Raw genomic sequence first — 20,189 nt, 5'->3', positions numbered from 1 at the left:
GGCAGCAATAAGCGCTTATAGCTTCAAGTCAGCCGAGATTATAACACAAAAGAAGACGAATTCTCGCGAGACTGTAACGGCACAGGACAGTCCATCCATGCCATGGTTTACCGGTCGTAAAGTGACTATTTAAATATAAATAAATACTATAGAAGCTTTGTCAGTGATACACAGCTTTGCACGGATTTGAATATGTAAAGCCCAAACATTACAATGTTGTCGCCATCATCTGTGAAGTTTCGGTTATTTTTAGAGATAAATTAGAGATGTTTACCGGTCGCTAGCATGCTAACAGTTAGCCAAATGCTAAAGCTAGCCTAGTCTGGGACAACGTTTTTCACAACATTTACTGAATATTTATCCCCGTTTCAAGTTTCTCTTATTAGTAAGTGAACAATGAAGTGTCATTATGAAATCTTGGGAGTGAAACGGGACGCAGGAGACGACGAGTTGAAGAAAGCTTATCGTAAATTAGCACTGAAATGGCATCCAGGTAAGTGGTGGCAGTTAGTAGGAGAGTACCAAGTTATCCTCAAGTATTTAAAGTATAATTCGCCTCTTTATTTTGTAATTAAATAGAGGCACCACTACCAACAGTGCTAGCTAACGTTATAGATAAGAATGGTGTGACATTCATTCACGTCTTACGACATTACATTGTGATGGTGAAATTGGCAAGTTTTGAATCCCAAACGCTTTATTTTCATGACGTATTTTGTAAAACGGACAATAAAAATGTCAAGATTGCTTTTGAAATGTAGTGCAGGTTGAGCTTTCAGGCTCCCAAAGTGAAACAACAAACAGAAATACTCCTGAATCTCCTTTGGCCCGGGCTGGGTGGCTTGATATGCTTTCAGACTTGCCTGTCAAAATGTCAAATCATACTCAGACCTTTTGATATACTTCTGACATTTCCAGATAAGAACTTGGACAATGCCGAGGAAGCGGCGGAGCAGTTTAAGTTGATTCAGGCAGCGTATGATGTCCTGAGTGACCCACAGGAGAGAGCCTGGTTTGTACAAATTTACCTCGTCATCACTGTCTACCCTCAGCAGCACATCTCTCCCTGACTCACAATATTTTCACTGTCTGCTGCTTTATATACAGACAGTTGCAGTTTGGCTTGTGCATGATGTCTCTGTTTCCTCCTGCGTGGCAGGTATGACAATCACAGAGAGGCGCTGCTGAAAGGAGGACTGAGTGGAGACTATGAAGATGATAGCATCGACCTGCTGCAGTACTTCACGGTTACCTGCTACTCTGGATACGGAGATGATGAGAAGGTTTGTGGTCATGTATGCAAAGATCAGTACTCACAAGCAGTTCTTTTAAGATACTTTCTTCAAACAAAGACAATCTTAACAGAAAACAGGAGCTGCATCTGCCAAAAAAAACTACTTTATCTATTGTACGTCCAGACTGAAAATGTATTTTGGCAATAAAAGGAGGGAAAGTAAAAACTATTTTAGGAACATAGTCTAAGCTTTTTAGAGCCATATAAAGTCAGAATCAGTGATTTTAACATTGTTCCCAAGAGAATTATTTGAATGTGTGAAATGAAATAGCCTTCCATTAAGGCGTGCAGGCGTCGTCTCTATCAGCACAGAGAAACGTATGACCGCGAATGGCCTAGAAAATGCAATCTTCAACTCAAAACACATACCAGAGAATTTGATTGGATATCTCCTGATTTTTAAAAAAAGGTCAGGGTAACCCAGGAACTTTGGCACCACTCAGTTAAATAACAGGTCAGACTGTCTGTCCTCGCTGGATAAGTGTACAAGTGAGAGGGTGTAATGAGATTATCAAAAGGCAGATAAAAAGCCATGACAACATTAACATCAGCTGTAGGATAGTGGGCAAGCTGGAAATAATCCTCCACTTTTAAAAAAAGAAAACATCCAGTCTTATTTTCAGTACGTAAGAACACACAGCACTCTCTGTCCAGGTTGGAGGTGGCAGCTTTATCCTTCATGATTGTGTGGACAGATATTCTGCATGCGCTTTGAACGATGCACATTAATTTCCTCTCTTATTGTTCCCTCTTGTTTTCATTCACTCGCCCTCTCTAGGGCTTCTACACAGTCTACAGGAATCTCTTTGAGTCTATTGTTAAGGAGGAGACGGAGCATGGCAGGGTGGACGATGAGGAAGAGGAGGAAGAGTTTCCGCCCTTCGGAGACTCTCAGAGTGACTATGATACCGTAAGCCAGCCCCATACTTAAAACATGTGTCACGATGTTGTTCCTCTGATGGATGATATGAGTTCCACATACAATTCAGTTTAAAACATAACATGACTGAAATATTAATCATGAACCAGTAAGGAGGGATACTTAATCAGCTTCTCTTTCCGTATTACAGGTAGTGCACGTATTTTACGGCTTCTGGCAGAGCTTCTGCACGCGGAAAAACTTTGCCTGGAAGGAGGAGTACGATACAAGGCAGGCGTCCAACCGCTGGGAGAAAAGGGCTATGGAGAAGGAGAACAAGAAGACCCGAGACAAGGCTCGAAAAGAGCGAAACGAGCTGGTGCGACAGCTAGTGGCTTTCGTTCGCAAGCGTGACCGGCGGGTCCAGGCCCACAGGAAGCTGGTGGAGGAACAGAACGCGGAGAAGATCAAGAAGATGGAAGAGCTTAGGCGGAAGCAGAAGCTCAACCAGGCCAAGTGAGTAAGGGATGGAGAGTTGGGTTAAATGTGTTACGTATTTCTATGTCTTCCTCATACTCATAATACTGTTCTGTCTGTCCATCCAAGACTGGCAGAGGAGTACAAGGAGCAGAGCTGGGCGGCCATGTCTGAACTCGAGAAGGAGCTGCAGCAGATAGAGGCTCAGTACGGAGAGGAGTTCGGTGATGCATCAGAGAGTGAGGAAGAAGAGCTGGATATGGAGACACGGGAGAAGACCAGTGAAGAAGGAATAGGTCAGTGAGAGTCTGTGTTATTAATATTTCTGTGATAAGTGGTTACGTCGCACCTACAGCGGCTACAGAAATAACATACAGAGACTGCAAGAACTGTGATCGGTCAGCGTGTGTTTTTTTCCCCGTTAGACAAACCAATTATGTTTTCAGTCATTTCCACAGATTTAAATTCTCAAGTGATGTTTTATTAGTAATAACTTGATAATAAATAAGGTATTATGTGCTTTTTCTGTTTTTTTTGTGTGTGTGTGTGTGGTCACAAATGCAGAGCAGCTTGATGGAGAGGAACTGATCGACTATTTTGATGATCTTTACTGCCCAGCCTGCGACAAATCCTTCAAATCAGATAAAGCGTGAGTATCCTCCCTCCCACTCAGCCTCTATTTGCTGCTTTCTGGAACCACGTATTAATGCACCTCGCTAAGATTTTAGTAATGGTCAGCAGGCAGTCAACATAACTTCAAAAGCACTCAGTTAACTTTCATTGATTTCAGCACCACATTAGAAAGTCACACAAAGCTTTTTTGTGTGTGTCTTTGGCCGGAGGGGACAGGAGGTGTGATGTGACTGAAAATCAGTGGCCGGATGTAGAAGATATGGAGTAGTAATTATCAATATAGAGAGTACACAGAGTCATTTTATTTGTATTTTTTTATCACTACTAGATGATTGTAGGTGTGGACTAGATGTACTTTGTTGAAAAATAAGTGTGACTATTAGTTTTTCCTCCGTCTGAACAACGGAGGAAAAACTAATAGTCAAGCTAGAATGACAAGTTCATTGGTTGCGGTTGTTTACACGTGTTGTGGGAATTTACTAATTGATTTGGCTGTGACTCATCGACTTGCTCGGAGCTGTTGATGTGTTTTTTTTCTCGTCTCATTCCGTACTCAGTTGTACTGCACACTTGAGACAAATGGTTAGAAATGATTCATTGCCATGGGTATAATTCCTTGATTGAGCTAATTTCCATGGATGAATAATTTTATATGTATACTCATACTAATTATACATATATATATATATATATATATATATATATATATATATATATATATATATATATATATATATATATATATATATATATACACACACAGAACCGGTCAAAAGTTTGGACACACCTTCCCATTCACTTAAATGAGAAAGTTATACTAATTATATATAATTATATACATATAAAATGATTCTATTAATACTCTTTGGTGATAATAATGTAAATCTGTAAACGACTTTCATACATTGTTAACTTAAGTCTATGCTCTTAATGCATTTTCATGTCTCTACAGCATGAAAAACCATGAAAAATCCAAAAAGCACCGGGAGATGGTGGCGTTGCTACGGCAACAGCTGGAGGAAGAAGAGGATTCACTCGGTTTGAACGCGGACGAAAAGGAGGGAAGAGAGGAGGAAAATGAGCAGGAAGAGGAAGAAGAAGAAAAAGAAGAAGAAGAGGAGGAGGAAGATAAGCCGAGGCAAAAGTATGTATCTCATGCCGGATGTAATTGTAAAAAAAACGTATTTTCACCTGGTTGTTGGAGTGGTTAGTGTTAGTTAGTGTGGGTAGGGTTAGTGGAAAATTCTAATTTAAGGGGTTACAAATTGGGTTATAATGGGAAAAGCTTTGGCCTTGAGGTCTCCCAGTAAGCAACACTAAATCTGAAGGAGACACTGTCTCCTCTCAAGACTCAGAGCAGCTGTCTGTGATGTTTGGGGAAGCGGAAGCCTTTCTGATAAAGGGTAAGTCAGCGTTGCCGTGGTTACCAAGGTCAGAGGGGGTGACTGCCCGACTCCCTAGACACCACAGATAGATGACTGCATATATTCCATTGGCATAATCAGACAACAGCGGCTCCAAACTCTATGCAATGTGACTGAACTAACTCGGGTTAAAACATTTCCCTGTTTAGAAACTAATGAACCAATAGAGTCATTTCTCATATTGTAGATGCATTGAGTTTGACCATTTCTGGGCGTATAGTATTTGTGGGGTTTAAAGACCAAAGTCAGAGCATTAGAGACAACATCAATGCACAGAAAACTGTGATTGATAAAGTGTTCAATAAATATTCTCAGCAGAAGACATCAAAGGCTCCTGGACGCTTTCTTCACTGATGACTTGACCGTTGATCAGCGTTTCTCCATAACAGTCAGAACTTGATGATGTGTCAGAATTTCATATAATTTCTTAGTCGTCTCGCTGACATTTTTCTGTCCACCCATACAGGCTCTCCAAAAAGCAAAAGAGGAAAAAGAAACAGCAGAAAGTAGTGCATGTGAGTAATATCTTTTCTTTCAAGCGGCTGTGCCTGGTTCAGTGAACCCTCCTTAAAAGCCCTCTCTATTCATGTTCTCCTCCACTAAAGCAGAGTGCTCCAGAGGAGGAGGAGGAGGAGGAGGAGGAGGAGGAGAAACCAACGCTGACCACATGCAATGAAGATGCCCCCGAGAAGTCAGCGGACCCCACAGAGCCCGAGCAGCAGGATGAACTCCCTCCCACGGAAGCAAAGAGGTCGGCCAGTTGTTCTTCATGCTACTAGATACAGTCACTGTTTGTACTCTCATCATTTTTATAATTGTAATGTGTTAAAAGACAACGAGTAATGTGAGAGTTGTCGCTCAAAGTGATGAACCTACAGAGAATTATCACCCATATCTGCAGCTCCCCTCGGCTCCACAGAGTTTATAGCGGGTTTTAGCTCATTGTTAAACTGTCCAGACTGCAACTTTACTGTTTAACCGTCACCACTCTGTTTTCAGCCGCAGCAGGCAGCTATTTTTAGGGCAAAAGCTCTAAAAACCCTCCGAATACTGTCTGCTCAGCACCAAACAGACACAGTTAGCAACCAGCTGGTGAACATAGTGGCTCTTAAGCATTTAGCTTAAGAGCCAGATATTTCCCTCAGGAGTTGGTAGGGACCAAAAACAGAAGTAAACGAGAGTGAATATTGGACTTAAAGTCACTAGGTGGACAGAAACACAACTCTGAATGAATGATAATGTTGCTCTTTAACTGCAGGATATGTAACTTTAAACAATATGATCTGTCAGTGTTTCTGCTGCCCCCAAGTGGCCAAAAAAATCAGCTATTCCACTTTTAAACCTTATTAGATTTTATCCAATGAGGCAGGCAAAATTTATATATACACTTTTTCTTCAGGTACTAAATATTTGTTGACTTGGGGACAACAGAAGAAGCAGAAAACACAATATCTGTCATGGCAAATGTTCCCATTTACACCTCCAGCAGACACAGAGAAACATAAGTATTCATTTGGAGTCGGGTTTCTGGCTGCCTGATGAATATTAAATCCAGTATTCAGTCTCCTTTTAGTTATTTTTGGTCTCCTAACTGCTAACTTTGTCTCTCTGCCATTTGCTGCCAGGGAGGTAGCATACAGTGGGTTCATCCGAGCTGAAAACAGCTGCCTGCAGAAAACGAGCTTGATAAGAGCAGAGTTTGTGAGTCGTAAAATCAAACAATGAGCTTAAAGATGCTATAAAGCTCCTTAGAGATGAGGGGATCTGCAGAGTTGGGTGATAAAGTCACTTTGACACCTTTCACACAATTCATTTTATCATATTTTGATTAAAAATCTTGATAAGTGCAGCTTTAAATATGTTAATGGCATTACCCAATCTGTATTAGACTTCATATTAGGCCCGAAACTTTACATACATGGGTGTCCCCTGTTCATCAGTGTTTTAAAAAATGTTCCCACTCATTAGACTTTTGAAGACTGTTTGTATTCCTGTTCCTGCTGCTGTGGTTCCTGTTGGGTTCTGATCAGGTTCCTGTTTTCAGACAAACAGGAATCCAATCTGACCGAGCATAAACAAAGAATTAAAAATTATGTTGGCCACACTACGTGAAAAAAAAGGTCAAATATTCTCATTCAGTTTTTGACACAACATTCATAACAGAAAAATGATATTTTTGGACATATAGAAACCTGATCTTATCCAAGATTTTAAAATTCTTTCTTGAACACATGACAGTTTATTTCTAAAATAAATTATGTAAAGTAACACAAGTTAATTGTGTTAACGTAATGTAATGTGTTGTATTTTCTGCTTTGCCTCTGCAGCTCCGGGAAGACAAAAGGAAAGAAGGGAGGAGGAAAAGACAAACCAAAGAATGTCAAGTCTCACACAGGAGAACAATGTCCTGAGGTTTGTACAGAAAAACCCAAAACTTAACTTAATCAGTTTTATTAGAACAGATCTCTTCTGCCTACTTGCACATTTGTCAGTGTTTCGATTTTCCTTTCCCACCTCTTAGTTATCAAAAAGAAAGATTCAGAAAAGTGTTGTTTTGTTTTTTTTACTGTACTTAAAAAAACTAAAAAAAACCAAACTTAAAATGGCACTCACTTTACCCCCCCTCTCCTCTCCCAACCTCCAGAAGGAAGTGAACCTCCGATGTGTGACGTGTAACTACGAGTTCCCCACCCGAAACAAGTTGTTCGACCACCTGAAAACCAGCGGCCACGCCTCCGCGCTCCACTCGAACGCCGCTCACAGCTCCACGAGCAAGAGCAAAAAAGACAAAAAGAAGAACAGATAACACATCTTCATCTGAACCTGAAAGAGTTTGACTCAGCAGGGAGGAAACGACGCTTTTGGGACGTCTGTCAGTAGGAAAATAAATAAACAGACAGACAACAAGCCTTTGAAAGTGGACTTTAATGGACTGGATTGGCCGACTGCGTGAAGATAGTTTCTTAAAATTACATAATAATCGTGATCAGTGAGACAACTGCGTATGTGTTTGACACTGAGACTCTTTTTTTATGGCTGCTATAACAAAGTAATTCAGCACCTTTTTCCCCATGACTTCTAAGATCCTCTGAATTGATGAACCAGTGGAGAAAAACATACAAGGCTGTGCACTGGATACACATTTATCCCCATTATCAGATCCTTTACTATTTTAGGAATGGTCTCCCTTGGTTACCGCAGCCAACAATTAAGCTGTTTTTTTCCTATCATAACATTAGAGGTGATACTGCATGTCGGTATAATTTGCATTAATGCCTCTAGTAACCACGTCTGAGAATAAACTATGTTGGATGTGTCTGTATCAATCATATAACCACACTTTTTTATCTGTTGTTTTATTGGTGAGACAGAAAAAAAATGAGATACTGAAGCAAATATGTCGAAGCACAAATGGTTGTCATTAAACTGCGATAATTATTACATTCACAGTCAATAACACATTGTGTGTTCACAAAGATTCATTGCATAACAATCATAAAGGTGTCAGATTCAAGCACTGGAGCAAAATGAACTCCAGGTCACTCGTTAGAGAGATGTGTAGGTGTAATATTTTTTCCCCTCAGAGTGATGATTATGAGTTTTCACTGTGAAACAATGTTCTAAAGCAGGAATGACTGCAGCTCAAGTGTCTTTATAATGATAAAATGCAGATCGTAAAATGATTGACATTGCATGATTTAGCCGTTCATTTTCCATCCATGTAGTTGTGGATGGCTTTGTTAAAAACTGCCAGGAAGAAATCTACGTCCTTCCTCGTGATGCACATGGGGGGTTGGACACGAAACGTCTGTGAGACGTGGTGAGAAAAGGGAAAAAAAAAAAAGAAAAGAAGCTGATTAGCACAAGATTACCAGGAAAACATTCTTAACCTTACTGAAAAAGGAGGCACTTCAGCCAGTTCTGGCACATGTTAGAGGAAGAGAAGGTGAGATAGTGAAGTTAATCTACACATCAGTATCCTGTGGACTAGAATTAGTTCCAGTAGGTATTGAAATGTACAATTGGCTCATATGGTACTTATTTACTGTGTCATGTATGGAAAACTGCTATTGCAACTGAAATTATTTTTAACAGAAGAGATCTCAAAGGTGAGGCCGAGGTGATGATGAAGGTTTAAGTCAGAGAAAACTAAATTGTAAAAACGATTGCAGATTTATACTTTGTTACTTTGTGAATGAACAGTTTTTTATAGCAATTACACATGAAATAGTATGAAGTATTTTATCTTCTAAAGCCAGTAGAAGCAATGTGCTGTGTAGACATTGTATGACACCAAAATTGTCTGTTCATAGTGAAGACTGATGAGCAGAGATGGAGGCAAAATGACCAAAGATGGTGTCAATCAAAGGATACTGCAGCTGGACCAAAGAATCACAAAACGATGGCAGACTTTGCCATGTTGAAAACAGTAAAGAAATCCTGTAGTGTCAAGCCACTACTGAAAGGAACTTGCCTCTTAGTTGAAGCAAGGTTGTATTAAAAATCTACTTTGATGTAGGAGTCGGCTGTGTTTTATCACTGAGTATTAAGGAAAGAGAAACCTGAGATTGCAAGAGTAAAGTTGTATTAAAAAAGAGTATAACAGCCATGCTGGTGACTGTACTTTAAGCTTAACGCTAACATCAGCATGCTCACAATGTACAAATTTGATTTTCTGCTAAATTTGACCTGATGATGGCACTAGAGGGGAAAGTGAATGTCTGCCACGAATTTCATGACAATCCTTCCAATAATTGTTAAAATATTGCATTCTGCTGCCTGACTAAAAAGTTATTTTACTCCCAGAATAAAATCTAAAATTTTATGAGAAAACAATCATAATAATAAGTCATAGTATTTGCTCCAAGAAGGTTACTATATTTCAAGAACAAAAACATTGTATGTTATGATGAGACTGAGCAGATCAGACTACTATTTATTTTACATTGCATTTCTCTGATTTTTGGATAAGTGAGTATACGACTGTATAAAGCTTAGAGAAGGGGTTATGCACTGCAGTTATGCATCCTTGAGGTCTTTTCTTTTGTAAAACAAACTTTCTTAAGATAAATTTCTCATCAGAGGTTTTAAATGACTTACGGAAGCAGGTGTTCAGTTTTATTTGTGACTTTGACTTTTAACCTTTTGACTTTTATATTTAACCTTTTACTACGTTTTGTCGTCACGGCTTTAAGGTATTTATACAACCTCATCTAACATTTAAACTGAGACACTGCTCGCAACTCAGTATTAAAATAAACATAATGTAAAATTACAACTTTATTGAAATACTATAACCTTTTTTCTTGCAATTTTTTTATTCTAAAAATATGATTTTTTTTCTTGTAAATTGCAACTTTATTCTCTTTATTTTATAACATTATGACTTCCATTTATTTTCCCTTCAGAGTTAAGCTAAAACTGTGAATATAAACTGACAGGGGGACAGGCTACGTCAAGGTGAGTGCTCTTACCTGTCCATACACTCCACCTTTCCCTATCAGGACTCCCATGTCCTTGACGTCCTCAAAGATCACGCTCATTGCCTCAGGTGACAGCGGGGTTCTGCTGGCCTGTGGATGATAGAGGAGAGATGAAAGTGTGGATGAGGCTGGATGTGTTATATAAATGATACTTAGTGGTTAGTTGCTTGGACACAGGCATTCAGAAATGTTCACATTGTTTGTTTGTTACTTCACTGACTGTTAAATGGCCTCAGAGGCTTTACAAGAGGTCGGCAAGGGCGCATACACCCACACGAGAACCGACACTGAGCTATCATCAACGTAAGCATCAGTGTTGCAAGAAATAAAGATTTCTGCTATTAGTTAATTACATCTACAAGTTCCAGACCAATAATAGCTGAGAGGTAAAAAAAAAAAAAACCCAACAATAACAAGGTAGAAGAAAACACTCAAGGGATAATGATTCCTCCTCGCCATCAATCAGTTACTTATTTGAACTGTGATCCAAAGTAATAAATGGTATTTTTCACTAAAAAGTGGAGTGGTGAGATTAAACATTTCTCCAAATCCATGCAAAATGTCATGAATGGTGTCAGATAGTGTACAGTAGTAAAAACAGACAATTTCTTTATCTGTGGAGGACACTTACAATATATGAGCTGGACAAAATAACAGAAACATGTTAATAAATCTGAATCTAACTGGATGAAGCTAACAGGTGTTTATTAGTCACTGGTTATCTTTAAGACTGGAGTATTAAATGTTAGACTGACTTTATTCATTGAGGCTCTTATTATCCAGAGTTTGGTATCGGTCTTCATGATTTCTGATCTTGTTATATTACAATTTTGTAGTGCTAACAACTGGTGTGCCATCACCTCTAGCAGAGAACACTACATTACAACTACAAAAAGCAGCTAAGAGAGTGTTTCCAGATCTAATAAAAACAAATTATGGAATTAGAGAGCCCAGAAAACAGCTGCCTAAATTGCTGGCAGTTATGGACAAATTATGCAATGTAGCAAAGGGGAAAGCTCACAAATGTTGAGAAAAAAAAATGAAAAAAATTGACTCAAAGACTAAAAGACATAGCAGGATATTTGCCTAACAGCACTGCAACGTTCAATAAAAAGACGCAAGTAAATTGAACATTACAAGCATCACCAAACTGTTTGTTCCCTTTTCAAATACAATATCTACTAGATTTAATGGAATTAATAAAAACAGTATCAGTTAATATGCAATATGAGGTGAAGGACAAACATCCAGTCATGCTGCAAATACACGGCTATAATTTTCTAAAATGATTTCAGGGAAAATTTAGGAACAAGTGCATTTACGAGGAGTACTAATCAGGACTTCAGACAGTAGCACATGCAGTGCAGCAGAGATTGTTCTGTTCACAATTACAGATGGTCACTGCTGCTCCAGCTAATGGTTAACTGGGGCAATGCTGAACCATGCCCCCGGGAGGCACAGCACACACACACACATACACGTTGTACAGGCATGTGAAGAGGGGGTGATTGTCACTTCTGTACCAAATTCAGTACCTTGTCTTTGACCATTTCCACACCGATCTGCAGGCCTTTTCCACGGACGTCACCGATGATCTCGTACTTGTCTCTGAGTTTTGCCATTTCTGTCATCAGATAGGTGCCCACATCCAGACAGTTCTGCTGTATGCCATCTTCTTTGATAACCTGTTAAGTAAAAATCTGTCTGTTAATGTCACATTTAGTTTTTGAAGTCAAATATATTTATATTTTCATATTATATTATCAACTGATTTTTATTATTAAAAAAGAAATAAAGGTCTCATTGGAAATATCAGAATTACTCATTTTCTGTCCAATCTGCTGGAAGGGCGTGTTGGTGTCTGTGTTTGATTGACAGCAGCTGCCAAACAGCCTCAGCAGGGGAATGAGAGACAAAGTAAAAAAAAAAAAAAAAAAGTGCTGTAGCTTACAAGCCATAGGCAGGCAGTGTGTTGTACCACCAGAGAAATATTTGAGGGGGCCCCCCCTATACATCGGCACAAGAGAGTTAATCAAAATGAACTCTTGTGCTGATGTGAACGACCGATTTAGAAAGAGAACATGAATTCTTACATCAAGCACTGATGAGCCAACAGCACAAGCCATAGGATTTCCTCCGAAGGTGTTGAAGTGGAACGCCTTAACAAAGGAAGCAGCAATTTCTGGAAACACACACAAATAAACAAGCTCACGCCTCCACTCACTGCTGCCACAAATTAAAACCCTGGCCTGGCAATATATTTCTCAAAATACATGTTTTCATGTTGGTTTCTGAACCTTTACATAAATGCCACCCAGCAGGATTTTTGAAAAACAATATTTCATTCATCTGTATTTGTTCATGGTTGAAAGACAAAAGAACATGAACTCGATATCAGGTCACCACAAACATATAAAAAATGAGGCAGAGAGCCGATGTACTGTACGTTTAATTGAAGAGGTCAACCCTGTGTTTACTCTGTTACGTGTATAACATGTACCACAGATGGTGGTGAGTGGTCTGCAATTAGTAGCTGAGGTATGATTGTGTGTATGACGTGTATCTGAGGTGTTCTGTAAATATAAATCATGTATATTCAAGAGTGTTTTTTACTCATCTGTTTCTGTAGTTCTTATCTAGCACCTTTCAGGAAGTTGCACCTTCAATCTTGTTCTATTTTATTGTGTAACTATCACAAACTGTTTTTCCAATACATAAAGAAAACAGTTTATCAGACCATACATCTTTCTCATCTCTTTCAGTGTTTCTTGACTGTTTAATAGTGGATATAATTTAGAGAAAATCACCACACAGCCTCTTTTTTTAAAAAAAAACAAACAAACAAACCTGTATTTATGTTTAAAGGAGATATAAGCAGATTTTCAAACAAGGCAGTTGTGTCTAATTATCTCACCTGGTGTTGTAACAACAGCTCCCATTGGGAAGCCATTACCAATACCCTTCGCCATTGTAACGATATCAGGAAGGACCTCATGACCCTGGAAACCCCAGAAGTGGCTTCCTGTACGCCCAAATCCAGTCTGGACCTGTCAGGTGCAAAACATGATTAAATTTACTAGGTTATAAAAATTCTAATTTCTTTATATATTATGCAAACATTTGTGCCAAAGAGATGCAGGCACAAAGGCTGTTAGTGTAGCTTATGTGTTTTATATTTGAGCATAAAATAATTTAATGTGTCTCTAACCTCGTCAGCGACGCAGACCCCTCCTCTCTCTCTCACTAGTTTGTAGGCTTCTTTGAAGTAGTTTTTAGGGTACTGCACAGCTCCACCCATTCCCTGCATACACCAAACACATTCACATCCCATAGTTCCAACTTAAAGAACACAAGCACCGAAGACGAAAAAACAACAAACATGGATGGCATAATAGCAAAGAACTTTTCTGATTTCAGTTAAAATTACTCATTGATGACGTGCATTCAAAAATATTAATGTTCAAGGTAAATCACTACTCCAGAACATAATATCGTACCTGAATAGGCTCCCCAAAGAAAGCAGCAATTCGACTTGGGACACTAGTAGCAAATGTCTCTTTGAGTTGGTCAATGTATTGTTCATTTGCCATGCAGCGGCCTGTGTGATGAAAGACACTTCTTTTGGTGAGAGTAATAATACACACATTTGTATATTTAAATGCAATATTAAAAAAATATAGGGTTAATCATCTTACCAAAATCTGTTACTGCATGAGATTTTAAATACTTGAGAACAGGCTTTCTTCTAGGATTTTACTCTGATAAAATATTTTGACTCCATGGAGTGAAGGTGAGTTTAAGTTCTAGTTTTACTAACTCTGGTGTGCCTGATATTATTCTTCATACTGTTATTATACTTTATGTAAACAGTCATGTAGATGAGTGCTAAAATATGCTAAAATACTGAGCATCCAGGTAGACTCTGACTTAGAACTTTATACAGAAACTTCAACACTTTTGTCTGATTTTCTAGGATAAAACTAACCCCTCTTACTTTCAAGCAAATTTTAAAGAAGGGGGCCAGTTGTCAAAACAACAGGCAATTTAACTAAAATAAACAGCTGTTACTGAGGTCTATACGGAAATATAAAACTAGGTATAAATAAAAAATATAAATGTTCTTTAACCTTGGATCCAGACTGTACGCTATCAAAAGTCAAGCATTCACTCTAACAAGACAAGCAGTTTCCAATGGAAGTTGAAAATAATGTTTAATCTCACAGACAACTGTGGTGAATTTTCCTTTTTATGAGAGCGTGCAAGAGAGATAACCTGAGTGTGTTGAGCCATGGATGCATGTGTTTGTGTACCTTGGGCACAGTTACACTCTCTGATGGTCTGCACAGGAGAGTCCCTGCAGTGGCTTCCTCCCCACGGACCTCTGAACACATCAGGACACACGGCCTGTATATTGGGCAGAAGCCTAGTCAGTTGGGTCAATCTGACAGTAACATTTCATGAGTGTTGGAATACTGCCACAGCATTATTCACCTTCACCAATTCATACAAAATAAGCAGAGGTGTTGCAAATTTAATGTGGTCAATTAATGCACACATTTGTATTCTCCCTACTGAAATCTCTCAAATTGTGGTCAGGGGCATCCTGTTTGTTTTAATTATCTTGATTGGAGTCCACCTGTAGCAACCTGCTCCACAGTGACGTGAGAGTGGGGTGGCGGTTCACCTTTCAGCACGACAATGACCTGAAGCATTCAGCCAAAACAACACTGGCGTGGCTTCAGGACAAGTCTCTGACTGTCCTTGAGTGGCTCAGACTTCAAGAGACCTGAAGACAGCAGTTCACAGACACCCAACGGGGCTTCAACAAAATACTGAGTTATGGGTCTGAATACTTGAATGAATGAGATATTTCAGTTTTTCATTTTTAATAAATTAGCAGAACTTTCTAAAAACATATTTTCACTTTGTGGGCAGAGCACATGGTGCACTTGTGGCAGCTCTTTGAAATATTGGTCTAGAGGTGAACTTTGCCAGCCGCTTCTTTTATTTACTAATGAACTAAAATCAAAACTGTCAACGTCAAGAGAAGAGCGGGCTGACCAAAGACAGCCTTCCACCAACTGGAACAGCTACTATCACCACCGGCCTCACAACGGGACATTGCAACAAGTCAGTGATGCAATTTTTTCAACCTCATTAAAATACAAATTTTAATGTGTGTTTTATGCTTGGATTGTATGGTTTTCCTATGGCATGACATTGTGGGACATTAATGCATACATCACTGCTGAAACAAATCGATTAATCCATTAGTCAACTGACAGTAAAATGTCAATAATTTTGATAATTGAGTAATCCTATAACTCATTTATCAAGAAAAAAATACCAAATATTTGCTGATTCAGCAAAAAAGGCATATTTTGGAGTTTTGGAGCAAGTAATTTGAAGATGTTACTTTGAGCTCTCATAATTTGTAGCCTGAATGATTAATTGATTAAATGATTGACAGATTAATTGATAATTAAATTAATTGTTGCAGCCCTAGCATACATACATTTACGCAGCCTGAACCAGTGGCGATGGGGTATTTATATGGTGAGTTGGAGGTGAGACCCATGGTCTGTGGGCTGCCACCGTGATATGATCCCCTGGAAGACAAGAACCAATCAGAAACCTTTTTTTTTCAACATTGCTTATCAATCAAGTTTTAAAGTTTTGACATACTGAATGAATTACAAGAATAATATAACAGGTTCACAAATATATTCATACAGAATCTTTTTTATAGATCTTCTGTTTACTCGTGTATGGCATCCTCTGTCCATGAAAGGATTTATATTTGTCCAAATGGAACGTTCAGTTAATGAGAAAAAGTACAAACTATTGCAAAGCCAAGAAAAAAAATTCAGGTTAATCTAGAGAAGGAAAAAGTGCTTGTGGATTTTTTGAATTTTTTGAGTCATGACAGTCCCGTAAACTGTGATGTGATTAGTTACGCTGCGTGCACACCTGCCGCAGTTTACAGGACTGTCGTGACTTCAGATGACTCTGGTTTTCTCTTAGTGAATTTAACAGTCACATCTATTTGAAAGACAGACTGAAAACGACTCTGCACACTGATCTGAAAACCACACCTATACAGTCCAGATCAATCAGATTGGCTGAGTTTTTGAGTGTTAAATACTCAATAAATGATGTTGAACAATGTTTTATTTTCTTTAAGTTTATCTTTGATTGCGGCTTTTTTATTGATTAATTAATGTTACTAATACACACCCAAGTTTTCTGGGGCATTAACACAAAATACCATTGATTCATTTGAAGCACATGAGGACATCTCTATGGATAATTCACTTGTACCTGAAAGTGATAATGTCAAAGTTGCCCGTGTAAAGTCGAGCCATCAGTATAGCCAGGTCATTGGCTTCTGAGCCGCTGTTGGTCAGATACACCACCTGGACAGGGAAACAGAGAGATGCAGACATTTTAATTTTAGCCAACATATTTATCCAGGCTCCAACTCTCAGGTGATCAAAATAAAACTTCACAATGGTACCTTAAGAGGATCTGGCAAGTAGGAAGTCAGTTTCTCACAATACTCATGGAGAGGAGGTTGGACGTAGATGTTGGTAGTGTGCCACAGTCTCTTCAACTGCTGTGTTGTGGCTGCTATCACCTTCCTGTGCTCACAGATAACAGTGTAGGAGCAACAAGGAACAGTCAGGATACTTAATATAATCAGAATAAAACCTATTTTTACTGTGTGAAATAGCAAAGAAAAAAAGGACCTTACGGGTGGCAGTGGCCCACACCAACAGTAGCCACACCAGCAAACAGATCCAGATATCGCCTCCCGTCCACATCCCACACCCATTGCATGTGTCCCTGGTGGATGAACACTGGTTTCTTATAGTAGGTAATCTTCATGGTCATGGGGTTGCAGTTCTTCCTGCGGATCTCCATCATTTGGTCTTTGGACATACCCTGGACATAGACAAACACCGGAGAGGGGTTAACGTTACAGTATAGGAGGATCATGGCCTTCTTTTAGCACTTGGGACAGAGATTTTCCATAAGAAATGGGTTGTGTTTTGAGTGAAATGTCTTGACAACTATTGGAAAGATTGCTATGACATTTGGTACAGATATCTGTGACGCCTAGAGGATGAATCCTGATGATTTATTTGATCCCTTGACTTTTCTTCTGGCGCCATTGGCAGGTCAGAATGTAAGACCCGACCACACCAGCGGGGGTGTGAAGTAAATCCTTTCGCGTTGAGCTAAACTTTGGTGAACCCTGACATAAATTTACACCTTTGTTCTAGTAGTTAATCAACTAGTCCTGTGAATACTACAACACCAAGACTCCACCTATTTCACAAGGATGCGTGAATAGGCTTTACCCACAATTGGCAAATACTAGCATGTTAAATTTAAAGGGGTCGCACGGTAAACGTTTTCTGTTAACATCAGCGTGTTAACATTGCGATTGTGTGTATGTTAGTATTTAGTTTAACGCACTCCTGTGTCCCCAACCTCACAGCGCCGCTAGTGTCTAAACTCTTAGTAAGACTCAGTTTTCCTTGAGAAATCTGTCTTTCTGTAGCTTTAAGAGGAACCCTGTGGCATTTTCAGTTTTGTGTAGCTAGGCCCTTATATGTTAAATTTTTTAACCTCATAAAATATTCATAAAGTATTTCAAAACCTAAATCAGCTTGCAGTCTTTTTATTTGCGCATTGCTAACTTTTACCACCATCAGCAGTCCTTATGCACACTGCCCCCTGCAGTCGTATTGTGCTATTGTGTATTTAAACTGAAGTGGCCATTGTGACACCAACAGTGCATTAGATACTGTCTGGACAGCACATCACTCTTACCTTGTACTCCTCTGGTTTGAAATTGCATGAGGGCATCTCTGGGATGTCTTTGGGAGAGTATTTGAGGGCTGTTTGCTGACATACTGCACCTGTAAAATAATCAAAATTCAGAAAGAGCTGCAAGGAAGACTCCATGAGCTGATCACGTTTATCGGCTGAAGCTGATTCTGTTTCTGACATTTGGGAGTTGTTTGAGTGACAATATATAATAACATTTTCCCAGAAGTCTAAAAATCTTAACTTTCTCTCTAAAATCTTACATTCAAGCCTAATAATCAAATTGCATTTTTTCAGTGAATTGTCAATGAATTGCTGAAAAAAAAAAGTCAGATGTCAGTCTAATCTGGAACCAGGCTACTTATTATCTACAGAAGGATACCTATCAGATGCACAATTTTTATTATGCTTGTACCTTGCAGAATTATCTGGTCAATATTTAATTGGATTAAAACCTGGTTGATGGTTGAACCACATTAACTTAAAATTGTGCAACTTAGGAAAAACATGCTGCCTGTTTTTTTGTAGTTGACCCATTTCTGGAAAATGTCAGTTAAAACTGATCTGACTGACAAACACACAAAAGACCTTTTTACAGGTATAAATAAAATGAATAAACTGAATTCTATTGATCTCCTTTGGTTTCAGGGTCCTGGTATTGTGAACGCTGGCTCACTATCACACTATCAAGACTTACTGGGACTCTTGAATAGAACTGACCCTTTATTAATGTTATAAGTAACACTTGTGCTTTTCCTATTACATGGCTATTTATATGACAACATGTCTATTTATATGATCAAATCAAATTAATGCTGCTGCATAAACATTTCACCTGAGCACAGACAAGTGGAGATTATGTACAGGTCTGAATAACATGTTTTTAACTCTCAATGCACCATATATTTACCCACTCATGTTTCAAATTAGATAAAATGACAGTAATTTGTGTGCAGTTTTTAATTTGATGCAGTTACCTGAACTTTAATGTCACCATATGAAGTTGTTTTCATAATGTACACAAGTCTGTCTGACTCAGTTACTGAATAACAGTAAATACGTTACCTAGTGTAGTGCATCAATTACTACTGTAGCCTATAATAAACACATCTAAACTAATGTTTATCTCTGGTTTCTGAGTTTAACAAAGACAAAATAATTTGCGTATTATTTTAGCTATATGATCACTTACTATATTTACTATGTCAAAGATAAATGCTACAAGATAAATGCTACATAAAATACTTCTTCATTAGCATCGGCAACAGACCATAATTAACAAACTATGTTTTTTTTTGTTTGCATCCATGATAACTCACCACTTCCCCGGTGAAATTTGGCCAAACCAGGAAGACAGAAGGCCTGTCTAGTGAGACCTGCACACCGGCCACTTAGACAGGAAGTCACTTTATACATGTTGAGCAGATACAGAGGGCTCCCTTCACTGACACTGACACTCAGCAGCTGATTAGCTTCAGGACGTTCTTTTTCTTCAAGGTTACAAGGATGGGTGGACAGTGCGCAGCCAATGGTACCCTGATCCCACCAAATGGCAATGATTTCTCTGAGACGTCACATAGTTAAATATATAACAAGTGGCACCAGGTGACTACATTTCCACAACATGCTCACTGATTGGGAGTTGAGTTTAGGAAGGTCAGATATGTTGCGTGGTGCCAGTTAATTTCTGTTGGGATTCCAGAAAAGACACTAATCTCACTCTGTATTTATGGTAATTTGATGTATGGTAGAGTGTGACAGTCCACCATCCATGCTTACTATACTTTGCCTGCATTTCGTCTTGCAGGAGGGAAAACTCTCCCAGGCCACTACTGGTCAGGACTTGACTACTGGACCGCTGGACAGCCTTGACATCTCCACTTTCTTTCATATTTTCCTAAAATAAACTAAATTGGCATTTACAACTTTTTTGTGTGTGGACTCCCTCAATTGGGAGTCTGAGCCAAGTTATAACATGCAGTATTTATGTTTGGGGTTGCTTTTTTAATATTTCTGTTTCTCTTATCAACCCCGCTTCCAGCCTCGGCACACAGCTGTTTTTAGCTAAAAAGCTCTGAAAACCCACCGGTCGCCACCTGCCCAGGTACTAATACAACCAGCCTGTATTGGCGTATTGGCATCTAAGGAAGCCTGTATAGACTCGAGCCCAGCACACCACGCAG

The 20,189-nt window shown here is 39.0% G+C and overlaps 2 protein-coding genes and 1 long non-coding RNA gene across 3 annotated transcripts; 2 read left to right on the top strand and 1 right to left on the bottom strand.

Annotated features, from left to right (window-relative positions):
- Positions 1-54: 54 nt before the first annotated feature.
- On the top strand, positions 55-8,026 carry dnajc21 (DnaJ heat shock protein family (Hsp40) member C21). The gene is made up of 12 exons (XM_044333292.1): positions 55-493; positions 919-1,012; positions 1,160-1,283; positions 2,073-2,204; positions 2,365-2,669; positions 2,760-2,926; positions 3,195-3,279; positions 4,216-4,407; positions 5,154-5,202; positions 5,293-5,438; positions 7,015-7,099; positions 7,332-8,026. The coding sequence occupies exons 1-12, from the start codon at positions 397-399 to the stop codon at positions 7,491-7,493; spliced, it is 1,638 nt and encodes a 545-aa protein (XP_044189227.1). The 5' UTR covers positions 55-396; the 3' UTR covers positions 7,494-8,026.
- A 366-nt stretch (positions 8,027-8,392) lies between these two features.
- On the bottom strand, positions 8,393-19,527 carry LOC122968244 (alanine--glyoxylate aminotransferase 2, mitochondrial-like). The gene is made up of 14 exons (XM_044333293.1): positions 19,326-19,527; positions 18,010-18,098; positions 16,925-17,115; positions 16,688-16,811; positions 16,492-16,586; positions 15,686-15,779; positions 14,481-14,574; positions 13,668-13,768; positions 13,379-13,471; positions 13,085-13,217; positions 12,264-12,352; positions 11,706-11,855; positions 10,162-10,260; positions 8,393-8,495 (listed from the first exon to the last, which is right to left on the bottom strand). Exons 1-14 carry the CDS (start codon positions 19,420-19,422, stop codon positions 8,394-8,396), a joined length of 1,551 nt encoding a protein of 516 aa, XP_044189228.1. The 5' UTR covers positions 19,423-19,527; the 3' UTR covers position 8,393.
- LOC122968246 lies at positions 14,621-19,931 on the top strand. Its single transcript, XR_006398794.1, has 2 exons — positions 14,621-15,300; positions 19,814-19,931. It is a non-coding gene; the product is annotated as an uncharacterized LOC122968246 (long non-coding RNA).
- The last annotated feature ends 258 nt before the right edge of the window (positions 19,932-20,189 follow it).

Source organism: Thunnus albacares, chromosome 18 (genome assembly GCF_914725855.1).
Source record: "Thunnus albacares chromosome 18, fThuAlb1.1, whole genome shotgun sequence".
NCBI lineage: Eukaryota > Metazoa > Chordata > Actinopteri > Scombriformes > Scombridae > Thunnus > Thunnus albacares.
This window is presented reverse-complemented; position numbering and strand designations above follow the sequence as displayed.